Source organism: Ambystoma mexicanum, chromosome 14 (genome assembly GCF_040938575.1).
Source record: "Ambystoma mexicanum isolate Mex_15411 chromosome 14, UKY_AmexF1_1, whole genome shotgun sequence".
Lineage (NCBI taxonomy): Eukaryota > Metazoa > Chordata > Amphibia > Caudata > Ambystomatidae > Ambystoma > Ambystoma mexicanum.
Window position 1 is genome coordinate 197,296,981 of NC_090940.1, and position 13,484 is coordinate 197,310,464.

General features: G+C 48.2%; 1 protein-coding gene across 1 annotated transcript in view; it reads right to left on the reverse strand.

The window, feature by feature from the left end:
* Window positions 1-6,452: 6,452 nt before the first annotated feature.
* DHRS7 (dehydrogenase/reductase 7) overlaps window positions 6,453-13,484 on the reverse strand; it is a 399,399-nt gene continuing 392,367 nt past the window's right edge. The window contains exon 7 of the mRNA XM_069638906.1: window positions 6,453-8,003. Within this exon, the coding sequence (XP_069495007.1) occupies window positions 7,959-8,003 (45 nt within the window). The 3' untranslated portion in view covers window positions 6,453-7,958. The remainder of the gene's footprint in view (window positions 8,004-13,484) is intronic.

The following is a 13,484-nucleotide window of genomic DNA, read 5'->3' on the forward strand; positions in this document are numbered from 1 at the left end:
AGGCTTTGCAAACTTTTACCACCGGTTTATTCCAGACTTCTCTCAGGTTGTGCACCCGATCACGGTATTGCTACGAAAAAGCAATAAAAAGTTTGCTTGGACTGAGGAAGCAGAATGAGCCTTCCAGGAACTAAAACAAAGGTTCACCTCTGCTCCAATCCTGCGGAACCCACGTCCAGACCTCCCTTATGTCGTAGAGACTGATGCTTCCAGTATTGCGATGGGAGCGGTCCTGTCACAGAGGGACCCAGAAACCGGCCAGCTGCATCCTGTGGCCTTCTGGTCGAAAAGGTTTTCACCTGCGGAGCTAAATTACGCTATCACGGACAAAGAACTCCTAGCCATCAAGTCTGCTTTTAAGGCTTGGCGGCACTATCTTCTGGGAGCTAGACACACCATTACAGTGATCACTGACCACCGGAACCTGCAATATCTCAAAACAGCCAAAGCCCAGTCTTCACGCCAGTTACGGTGGGCCCTCTTCTTCACCGAATATGACTACATAATCACCTTTCGACCTGGGGTCAAGAATGGGAAAGCTGACGCCTTATCTCGAACAGGCATTGATGAAAAGGTGTATACAACTCCAGACCCGGTACCCATCATACCTGAAGACAAACTCTTGGGCATCACAACAGCCTTATCACAAGCCGAATTACGGGACAAAATTTGTCAGTCAATGAACCCGGATGCTTTCCTTGCATGGCAAACTCAGGGCGAGCAGTATTGCATCAAGGATCAGTTACCTTACTTTAGACATCGGCTATATGTACCCAAGAAGGAGTAGCAACAGTATATCATTTCAGGTTATCATGACTCCCTGATCGAAGGACACACTGGAATCGCTAAAACTTTAGCCAAGGTAAAGAAGAACTTTTGGTAGCCTACCTGGCGTAAGGATATTGTCGAGTATGTTCAATCCTGCGGCATCTGCGCACAAAACAAATCACAGAAACTATCAGGTCTCCTACAACCACTGGACATCCCTCCCGCTCCATGGCACACTCTTTCCCTCGACTTTATCACGGATCTGCCACGAAGTCAAGGCTTTAACACCATTCTTGTAATCGTGGATTTGTTCTCAAAGATGGCACATTTTATTCCTCTTAAAGGCCTACCGGACGCATCCACTCTAGCAGGAGTATTTCTGGAAAACATTGTCAAGCTGCATGGCTTTCCATCAGTTCTGGACTCCGATTGAGGCAGCCAATGCATATCCAATTTTTGGAGAAAATGTGTGCGATTGCTCAGATTGACGTCCGGCTATCCACCAGTCACCACCCCCAGACAGACCCTCGAGCAGTATTTGCGGTGCATGCTGCACCATGAATTAAGAGATTGGAAGGATTTACTGTGGATAGCCGAGTACGCATATAACAACTCCGTACATTCTAGCACAGGCCAAACTCCCTTTTACACCTTGTATGGCAGACATCCACGTACGTCAGAACTGGACCTTCCTGCCAGCTTGGAAATGTCCAGAGTAAAGACTCTTCATACAACCATCACTCAAGCGTTCAGAAAGGCAAAGGAACATCTTATTCATGCTAAAGAAAAACAAAAGCACTTCGCCGATCAGCATCGGAAAAAGGCTCCAGACTATCAAATAGGAGACCAGGTTTGGTTAGCCGCCAAATACGTCCCCATCAAAGGGACCCGGACCTTCCAACCTCGATATTTGGGACCCTATACCATCAAGGCAATTATCAACCCAGCAGCTGTCAAGTTAAATCTACCACCTAATCTAAAAATCCATCCGCTATTCCATGTATCCCTCTTAAAACCAGTACAACCCGGTACATGAATCAAAACACCACCTCAACCTATACTAATAGATGGAGAACCAGAATTTGAAGTCAAAGGCATCCTGGACTCTAAGTACTCTAGAGACAAATTGTACTATCTCGTCGACTGGAAAGGATTTGGGCCTCAAGATAGGTCCTGGGAACCCAGTGAAAACATTCATGCACCACGTCTGATCAAGAAGTTTCATCAAAGCTTTCCAACCAAACCTGGACCAGGCATAAGACACACCTTGGGAGGGGCCTTGGGGGGTGAGGGGGGGGGGGGAAAGTGCTGTCACGACCCTCAGCCCTGACCCCCACTGGCAAGCCCACAAGCCAGGTGGAATCAGGGCTCGGATCTTTAATAAGGCCAGACTTCCACTTTTCAAGCCCTCTTGGCGCCAGGCTCATCAGTTGGAAGAGGCATCTGCTTAAGGGACTACTTTATTAAGGCTTTCAGCCAACATGGAGGCATCCACATAGCTGGGTTCCTAGAACCAAGCTATGCGGTCTAGTTCTTTGGGAGTGGTGGCCTAGGGACTACTTTACCTGGACTACTTTACAGTGGCTATTTAAACCACACCCGAACAAGAACACACGCTTCGCGTTACTTTGCTTCTAGCAACTTGCCGCTCACTGTGTCCAGCTTCTCGCGAACGCGACGAATTCCGGACCTGCAGAAAAAAGAAAGAAACATCGTTAGCAGTAGAATCTTATCTGCAATCTTCATCCATCTCCGCTCACAGCTCCTGTGCATCTCTGTTGGAGGAGTTCGCCGCCCGGATCGAGGGACCTGAGAAAAGGAGAAAGACATTATAAACGGAGGTACTAGAGACATTACAACCATAAAAGCGCTAAGACTTACCTGGCTGGTTACATCTTGACCGGCGCTGCTCCGGAAACCCCATCTGCGCTGGGTACTCTCCGCGACCTACGCAAAGGGAAAAACACAGGTCAGTGAGGACAAGGCATCGCTGCGCTACGCAAAGCGCCTCCTTACCGCATCATAGCGCTATAGCGCGCCATCATCTCCCGGTGAGAACCAGCACATCCCGTTCTCCGAGTGAACACTCCACGCACCTAGGGGAGATAAAAAAGAGACATTAGAACAGACAAAAGGCACACAAGAAATACGCCATTAATTGCAATAAGACCTACCTGAAAGACACTACAAGGGCCGCAGTCAGTGAAGTAACTGGACCGCCAGAATCCACAAAAGCCAACGCGCCCCTGCCCAGAGAGCAGGACGGAGAGCCCACCGATTCCGCGACCAGGTGAGAAGAGAACCTGGAGGGGCTGGAAATATAAGGAGGTGGGGGATTAAACTGCTTACCTTGGTCGCCCAGACCTGACATAGTCTTCATGTTCCACAGAATTCCCTTGACACCGAGACCACAGGGGAACCATCAGGAAGGGCATCAGCGACCAGCTCGCACGGCAGACTCGCACTATTCCACCCAATGCGGTTCCTGGCCGCATAGCAGTTACCATACCTTGCACTTCATCTGTGGCTCACTCTCTAGGATGGACACCCCAGCACCTACCCCACACTACCCTCTTCCTTGCTGCACTTGCACGTTCTGAATACTCACAAGGCATAGTAGGTTTGGCCGTCCCTTCCCCCACTGAATTATTTGTATATTTTAATTGTTCTGCATTCCCATGTTCCCTCCCTGTTGCCCTGTGGGCGCTTTGAAACAGAATGTATTTACTGTATAAGTGCCTAACAAACAAACAAACTAAACTAAGTTCTGCCTTAACAGAAGACTGTCACCACAGACGCCTCTCTAGATGGATGGGGAGCCCACACCAGACAGTTGCATGCCAGAGGCCTCTGGCAGCAGGAGGAAAACGGCCTCCATATCAACGTCCTGGAACTTCAGGACGTATTCTGGGCCCTCAAGTCTTTTCTGCCATCCAGAAGGGAAAGGTGGTGAGGATTACACAGACAACACCACCATGTTCTACATTTGGAAGCAGGGGGGCGGGGGGAGGGGAAACCTGCTCACCGGCACTCTCCAAGGAAGCCCAGGATCTGTGGCTCTGGGCCAAAGGACATGTTCCTCGTCCCATTTCACCTGGTGGGCGTCAAGAACACCATTGTGGACTTGCTCAGCAGGGAGCTGCGTTCTTGCAGCGAATGGTACCTCCGTCAAGGCCAGGTGGACCTTCTGTTTGACAAATGGGGCACACCCCAGATCGATCTCTTCACGACATGGGCGAACGGCAAGTGGCAGAGGTCTGACGAGGAGGGTCCCTCAGCCGAGGAGCCTGGGGGACACCTGCTTGTTCCCATGGAAGGGACTGTTCCTGTACACTTTTCCTCCGTTTCCACTCAAGCTACGTGTGATCAGCACACTCAGACAGTACCACTGCAGGATAATACGTCACCCCAACGTAGCCAAGGCAGATCTGGTATCCGAAACCTACTGCATCTCTCAGCGGCCCTGTCCTTCAGGCTACTGCTGTTACCGGACCGTCTCACCAGAGAGGGAGGGACGATTCTGCACCATGACCCAGAGTCGCTGAACCTGAGGGTGTGGTTCATGAAGCCCTAGAGTTTGGGGGTTATGCTTTACCTTGGGTACGTAAGGACATCTTGGCCAGCGGCAGAGCCTCGTCAACATTGAAATGCTATGGCCATAAATAGAAGCGCTTCTCTGCGGGTCACAGCCCCTCAACCGCGACCCTATTTGCTTTCCGTGGCCAAGGGGGGATTGGCACATGCTTCTATCAAGGTGCACCTTGCTGCGATATCCCAGTACACCAGGTCTCTGGGTAGACCCTTCCTATGGTCGCACAGACTTGCCAGAGTTCCTCAAGGGGCTCTTCAGGACTTTTACGTGGCGAAAGCTCCAGCCCCGGCTTGGGAAATGTAGTACTGACTAACTTCATGGGAGCTCCATTTGAGCCTATGCGTCAAGTCTCCCTCAAGATCCTGTCGTGGACGACGGCTTTCCTTGTGGCCATCACCTCGGACAGGAGGGTCAAGGAGATCCAGGCCCTGTCGTGCAAGCAGCCTTACTTGTCTTTCCACGCTTCAAGGATGGCACTGCGTACACACCCCACTTGTATGCCAAAGGTACCGTCAGAATTCCACCTCAACGAAGCTTGGTGTTACCTGTCTTCTTCCCGAATCCGTTGTCGTTATCGAAGACGGCCTTACATTTGCTGGACGTTGTTCGTGCCTTGAGGTTCTACGTGGCACGTACAAAGAATTTTCAGAAGACTTTTCAGTTATTCGTCAACTTTGGACCTGTAAATCACGGAAAAGCCTTATCGAAGGATTCCCTCTCTAGGTGGCTCTCCAGTTGCATCATGCACTGTGATCGACTGGTGAGCAGGCCGCTGCCAGGTCGGCCGACAGCCCACTCCACAATGGCGTTTCTCTCTGTTGTGCCCCTGCTCGACATTTGCAGGGCTGCTACATGGAGGTCCACGCACACCTTCACGAGGTTCGACAGGGATTCCAGGAAGGAGTCCAGAGTCGGCCAAGCAGTGCTACGCAACCTGTTCACTTGAGGCAAGGTTTCCAGATGCGAGTGTTATTGCTTCTGTTGAGCCTGGCCACTTCCTGTGGTTGTGTATATGTACTGCTGTGTAATCGCTATTCATGAGCATGTACATCCATGCCAGACCCCATGCTGGAGAAGGTTTAAGTTACTTACCTGTAACTATTGTTCTCCAGCATGGGGCTGGCATGGATTCACATGCAAATCCTCCCTCCTTCCCCTCTGTGGCTCTTCTTGGTTCACACTGCCCCTTTACATGCTTACCAAATCTGAAGATGGCTGCCAGAGGAGGGGATTGGTTTAGAGGAGAAATACAGTTTTAAAGTGAAACAGTTTTTTGCATTTACTGAGGATTCGCAGCCTGACGACAGGGAATATTCATGAGCATTTGAATCCATGCCAGAGAACAATAGTTACAGGTAAGTTACTTAAACTTTCGCCATCATTTCTGAGGACTTCCATGAACCCAAGTGAGGCGGGGCAGGGGGGGGTCTCTTTTCCTGGGTTTTCTATGCCTACAACCCCCACTTTCCTCCTGGCTGCTCTTATGTTTGAACCGTTGTGTCCCTTGTTCACTGCATTCTTATCCACTTTGTGGCCTGTCTGTTAGATCCACTCCATGGGCTGCTGATGTATTGCTGCACTTCTACATCAGACCACTAGGCAGCTAGAATCTAAGGCATGTCTTGCTCTTCATCTGCCTCTTTTCTTGCCCCTTTCACCCTCTTTAGTAGGGGGGCAGTGTGATTACACCACCACCACTACAGTTTGTTGGCAGCAGGTTTCCGGCGGGGAGCAGAAAAAATTGGAAGGGAAAGCGTGGCAAGTAGCATGCTTGTGTAATAATGTGGTGCTGATTACATCTGCCAGAAACGGTCTCTAAAATGGTTCTCAGGTGCCTAACGCTAGTCATTAAGGATCCTCATTTGAAACTCTACTACCTGCAAAACATCTTATTCTAACGACTGGCTCTCTCCAGAATTGGTTATTGTGGAGCAGCATATGCCTCCCTACATCCGAGGTCCATAAAAAGGCTTCATGCTACACTAATACATGATTTTAGATTGTAGTAAATACATCCAATACTAGCCCAAATGCACCGAACTCAATTGAAATGGTTTAGTGAGTCGTACAATACTCTTCATTATCCAGAGAGTCCGTGCAAGAAATGGTACTGTTTATTTAAGGGACATGTCAACGGCAATAAGCACAATAACACAGGCATCCCAAAATTCAAAAATATATATCGAGACATGCGACTTTCAGTAGTGTCCCTACTCTCTGGAGGAATGGACTGCCACTTAACAATGATGACCTAATGCAGTTCCAAGGGGCACCTGAAGACTGTTTTATATGGTCAAGACCTTCTTGAAGCTCCCTAAGCCTCAGTGGGATGGCAGCCCTCTGGAAACATGCTACATGCTTTTAGCCACCAGATCAGAACAGAATGAATATTGTTTTACGTTTTACAATAGGACACTTGTAAAGTTAACAGCTCCCTCCTTTGTTAATAATGTAAGATGGCTTCATAAATAATTGGAAAGGAGAGGGCACTTGGTACTTTGCATTGCACTTGTAAAGGTTATTTACTCTACATTGGAAATTGATCAAAAATCGCTTTACTGTTGCTTTAAGTATTTAGGATATCAGTTTACAAAATACACATGCATCATTTTTATTAGGATGCATTAATAGGATTCATCATCATTAGATTTAACAGTATTTTGTAGCCCCACCCTTTTCCTCCGTAGTCAACAAGCCAACTATACATTTGTTTTTATTAAACTGTTATTATACGGAACCCAAGCATTTGGTGGCATTGATTTCAAAATTATACAACAGTGAAAGGAAAAGACAGTCGCAGAAAATTTAAATTGATTTTAACACAGTCAGGCCTAATTGAAATAGCACATAAGACATTATAAGCGCACAATCACAGTGCAAGGGTGTTTTGCAAACCGGTCTTGCAGAGTTCGCTCCCCCTGAATACCAGAAGTGTACCATGGGGACAGATTTGTTGTGAAAGTCTGATGCCCAAGTTGGGGTTAGTCTTGTGACTAGTTTGCATAAGTGTTCACAATTTAAAATGCAAAATGTTACTGTAAGCAACGTAACTTCATTTCATTCATTTTAAAATTACACATTTTGATATTTGGGAATTCTAAATCACTGAGTAGAAGCTTATGAATTTCATTCTTATCGCTGAGTTAATATTGAAAGACTAAACAATAAATACACAGAGGCCTGAAACACACATCTTCTATTGACGATACACTTTAGAAAACGTCATAATATAAGATCTGGGTACTTCTTTAACACCCCATCCGGGATTGTAGTTACAAGGTCGTTCTGTGACAAATGCTTTGTCAGTAAAAATTGTTCTTGTGCTAATGATTTAGGAAATAATACAATATAGAAAGGATTTATTTTGAACGTCTTTGGTAGGATAACCTGCTCTTCTGCTTCGCTGGTCACTTTACTTTTTTCAGTGTCATTATTTATTTATTGTGCATTTAAGGCGCTTAAACATCAAGTAAATTGTGTTTCAAAGCGCCCCCGTTTTTAAAAAAAAACATACACCGCAGACCAAGGAGTTGGGGTGCAACCTTGATTCAAATGATGAGTGTTTCGTATCGTCATTCATAAATATGGCCGAAGTTCCTTATGAGGTCTTTGTCTTTTGAGTAAAATAGGAAGAATCTGCATCCTGTAAGAATACAAATAAGAAACGGTTCAATAAATATATTGCACACTAACGATTTGTTTAAAGTACACATACACAAAACACAATGAAATTATATAAATATATACATACACACAATAAAAAACATGAGGGAGGGGTCATTAACCCAGGTGATAATGAACCCTCCCATGGTATATAAGGCTATTAGCACATAGTGGTACTAGCAAATCCTCCTTTGGAGTTTTGTTAGTTCAATAATGGGAAAGTTAACTGATAAACTCTGTAAATTAAATGTGGTTTTATTTTGTAGTATTTAAATAATAAGGCTGTCTTGTTAAGCATTTCAATTGCAAACTTTGTTAAACTGTAGAAGGTTTAACATGAGCATGCATTGGGGCCATGTAAAATTAAGCGGTTTGTCTATAATAGGGTGGAAACATGTTCCCATGTTTAAGACGTTGCAGTGAAAAGAGGGATTGGGCCTCATTATGGGTCTGGCAGTAGCCGTGCTGGTAAAACCGTCAGGTAGCCGCCGGACCCGTAATGAATTACCGGTGCCTGACTTCCTGGTGCCACTGGGCTATTCCAAGTCTCGGTGGCCAGGAAGTCGGGCGCCAGTAATTTCGTTAGTCCCCATCGGCACCATTAACAGTGCCGGTGCTCCTGTGAGACCTCTGCGAGCGGCTGCGTCCCGCCCAGCAGGTCTCACTGGCGGGCGGGATGGCACCCACAGAGTTGTACTGTGCCGGTCCGGTAACAACGGTGCCGGTGTTACCGGACCGGCACAGTCATAATGAGGCCCATTGGGCCTCATTATGACTCTGGCGGTAGCTGTGCCTGTAAAACCAGCACGGCTGCCGCGGGAGTAATTTTTTTTCTGGCGCCCGGGAATGGGCAATTACTGGGGCATTACAGCCTGGCAGACACAGTAATTGCCCATTCCCGGGAGCTGGAAAAAAATTCTCCCCATTCCCATTTGAGCCCTGTAGGGCTCAATGGGAATGGGGAGGCCAGATGCACCAGCACCATTCATGAATGGTGCCGGTGCATCCGACATGGTCTGCCCACACGTCAGACCTGGAGGGTGAAAAAGCACCAGCAAGCAGACCTTGTAGTTTGCCGGTCTGGTAACAATGGTACCGGCAAGCTTACCAGTACCGTTGTTACCGGACCGGCAACCTTATAATGAGGCCCATTGTCTTGATGAAAAATATGCCTGGAAATTGCATTGTTATTTCCCTGTCTGCTTTTGAAGTCAGAATGTTCATAGTGCAGTCAATACCGGTAGTTATTGACTGCAGTCTGAACATTTTCCGATTGGCAGAGAGGTTATCAATAACAATATCCATGTGCTAATTAAATTTAAACTTTATTGACCTTCAATTGACCTTTGGACATTGCTCCCACCTGTCTTAGATGATGAAAAAATCTCCAGATAAGCCCACTCTCAACCTCTTAGAGGTGCCAATTTTGATCTGTTCTCCGTCCAAGCTCCCACGCTATATACCGACTCCTGTGCAACTTCTCTCTTTCAGCAACACCATCAAGACACTGCTTTTGCCCTCCTATCCATGACACAGGGGCCCGATTCTGAGGTGCATGCAAACATACTAATTGGGACAACATAATTTTTCTTAAAAGCACCATATTCTGTTAAAGTAGCCTGCCATCAAAGCCTCGACTTTTGCATGTGCCTGAATTCTACACTGCTTTTCTCCTGGGCTCAGAAATGGGCCCCGATTCTCCTAGCATTCCCGATTCTTTTTTTACGGTTACTGCTCCACTCTTGTCCACAATGTGCCTTGAAGCACAGAAATGTTCACTATGTGCAATACAAATGTAAGGTTTCTAAAAATACAGTTTAACAAATTGCAGTCTCATTTAGAGTGTAAAAATAAATAAATGCAAAAACAGGCTAATATGTGGAGCATTGTATACTGCAAACACTCTAAATGAGGTTATACATTTCTTTTGCAGTCAATACAGGTTAGGTGAGTAAAACTATACATTCTAAAACAGATGTCTTTTTTGCAATAAATACTTTTTTGCCACTAGTAATTCGGTATCCCACGGTTGGAAGTGATTACTCAGGAATGACTTCGAAAAATATATGTAGTTGCGGATTAAGGGGTACAAAGGTAGTTGCGGATTAAGGGGTACAAAGGTAGTGGGAAAGGGGTAGTGGTGAAGGGGCAATATGGGGGCGGGGGAGCAAATAAAAAAGGAAGTAACATTTCAAAGTAAAATACCTCTTTTTCGGGGAAATGACATGAAACCAGTAATTCATGCAAATTAAATTATACATGTTTGCCTTAAGGTTATCCCTTCATGTTACCCCTTCAAATCATGCATTAATCAAGCGCGTTCCTATGACACTGCTCTGCTGGTACCACTGCTCTGTAATTATCCTTACAGATGCGTGGATGCAAACGGGGGCAATCAAAAAAAGGCCCAGAAAAAAAGGAAAAGGAAGGAAAATCGAACATTAGTTTACTTGCCTGGTGGATCTTTACATCTACTTCTTTAGGTCTCGTATTGTGCCATTTACAATCTCTATTCCTAGCTAGGGAAATATCATGCTGGGGAGAGACAGGAGAGTAATACTGGCTTAGAAATGGAGGGGGAGAGAGGCCATTAGGGGGCGCGCAGATGCAGGCAGCCTCTGCGTAAACCTCCAGTCCCACGATCCCTGAAAGTGGTCAGAACCCCAACTTTCAACTCCCCCCCACAAAACTGATGGGATAGTGAGATGTGTGAACCCATGCTGCACAAGCAGCTCACTATCCGGGAAACCGCTGTTGAACGGGGCGGTGGAAAGGAAAGCGCAGCTCCTGCTCCCAGAGGGGCTGCGTACCACATTGGAATGGCGGGTAATTGGTGACATCCGAGGCGTCTAAGAGGTGAAGACCTGCAGCCTGCCATACTCACCCTCGGGATAGAAGTACTTGTTTGAGCGCTGCCAGGCATGGGGAGAGACAAAGCACTCTGCACCAAGATACCCCATGCAGAGGTAGGGGACAGTGCGCTACGCCGCCGGTGCTTGGGCTGAAGCAACCCTACACGAGTTGTTGAACGGGCGCCTTCAGACAGGGGGAGCATCGACCGCCGGCAACATTCCGAGGTGAGGCACACCCTCTGGCCAGATGCATATTACGGCTGCACACGCCCCCCAGCACTGGGAAGCCCAGGGAGGGCCGTGAGGGGCTTGGGCCAGAGGACGGCTCACGAACAAAATACCTGTCTTGCCCAACAGGAACCCAATCTGGGGGTTAATGGTGGGGCAGGGCTGAGCACTGGCCCTCTCAATACACAACAGAGAGACTAGCCCCGCACGCATGGCGGCCCCGATGTAAGTTGTATCGGGGGCCCAACCACGTGCCTGGGCGTTCCAAGCCGAGGACGAAGGCAGCGGCCCACTCCACACAGAAGCCAGGAGGGACCAGCTTTCCTCTCCCACTCTTGGTCCCAGAGGTGGGGTGACAGAGGCCCCCGGCGGCGCAGAGGTCCCAGAGTGCACTAAAACGGAGTGATTTCTGAGGAGGAAACTCAATGGGAGAGGCACTTAAGTACCACAGATAAAGGAGGGAAGCACTCTGAGATCTCATAAGCTCGCCGCACTCCTAAACTACTCTTTCCAAGCACAGAGTTCCCAAGGTACACAAGGATTGAAGCCCCATCAGCCTATCAACAGCTCTGGGCCCTTGAGGAGGTTGGAGCAGGGACGGAAACCCCTCTGTGGTCCATGGGGAGGTTGGAGCAGGGACGGAAACATGCTCTGTGTTCCATTTACGGGCCGACCCCACCAGCCAGGGGACACCTGCACAGACCTAGGTGAGAGGAGCCCCCCTCCTGCCAGCCAAGCTAAGTGGCCCGTATCAGTGTACATTCACAGAAGACCCCGTAAAGGAGAAAGGTGTGCCTTGGAGGGGTGAGTCACTGATTATGGGGCGTGTGCCCACCTTCCAGCTGGAGAAGTGGGGTGCACCTGTCAACCTGGGATACCTACATTCGGACAACTGGGGAATGCGCCTGACACAATAGGCCTAGAGTGCCGGAGAAGATAAAGGGGAGAGACCATAGCCTGACACCTCCAGAGGCACATGGAAGCAAGAGCAGATTGAGGGGAGAGGAGGTGGTTCCCCACTCTCCCTCAACCTTTCACGGTGGTGTGGTCCCCCGACTTAGGGGCGTGTGCCCGCCATGGGGGATTGCGGCAGGGGAAAAAACAGCCCAGGAGAACCACGTTCAGTGGAAGAAACTGACACGTAAGAGGTGGCAATTATCACCCAAAAGGATGCATAGGCGAAGAGAGTGCAGAAGGGTCCACACACACACAGGACAACGGGCTGAAGTACATGGAGGAAAAGCTGAAATTGGCCTCATACGAATATATAGCGCATCGTCCCGGATCTGAGTCGCAGGAGCACAGCAAAATGGCATCAACATCAGAGGACTCGCCAGTGACAAAAAAAGGATGTGGCAGCCCTGCTAGAAGAAATAAGGAACATGAGGGCATCGTAAGTAGGGTTGACAAGATTACCCTGAGGATAGACAAGATGGAGGAGCGTCTGGAGGAAGTCCAACATAACCGGACCTCCTTGAATACCCTAGAGATACAAATGGACCAACCGATATCGGAAATGGAGAACCGGGAGGAGGAATTTCGAATGAAGATGGACAATTTGGAAAATCGTGAAAGGCGAAATAATTTTAGGCTCTTCGGCATTCGGGACAGGGAGGGGGAGTCAGAACAAGACCTGAAAAGAACGCTCCAAGAGGTCACAAAATTGTTTTTCGACTATTTATTTTTTCACTTTTTGTGATGAGACTATTGACAAAGATACGGTCGAGAGGATACATGGGGCAGCGGGGTCGTCTGGGGGGCCCTGGTCAGTCCTAGCCCGGTTCCATAATTACACGGACAAAATGAAAATCTTCGAGATGGTGAAGCGGAAGGGCCCGTTCACCTTCGGCTCAGCAAGCGTGACAATTTTCCAAGATTTAGACTCGCTGACGAGGAGAAGGAATGCGCTACAGATGGGGGTTTCCGTTCTCCCTCACATTTGAACTGGACGGTCACAAACAGAGGGAGACATTCGCAGAGCTATTACAGAGTTGCTGGGTGGACCTGATGGAGAGAAGAATGAGGGGGAAAGGTCGGATGGCGACCCAGTGGCGCATCCAAGGGCCAAAAAGGAAGCGCATCCCGGGCTTCAGGAAGCACATCAAGCTGAATGCATCACCCGTGGTGGACACGTGAAGCACACCGAGATTACAGTAATGTTGATACATGTGAAGGAGGTGTTTGTAAAGGGGTTATAGGCTGATTACAGGGTCCCGGGGGAGTTCCCGCTGGTTTTGAGTCTAGCAATGTGATAGATGGAGGTAACGGGACCCACAGGGGGAAAAGGGCGGTGATGAGGTTGCCGCTGGGGAAGGCCCCGGGGGAAGATGGGTACACAGCAGGCTTTTACAGGTCCTTTATTTTCTCCCTCCTCCCCTTTA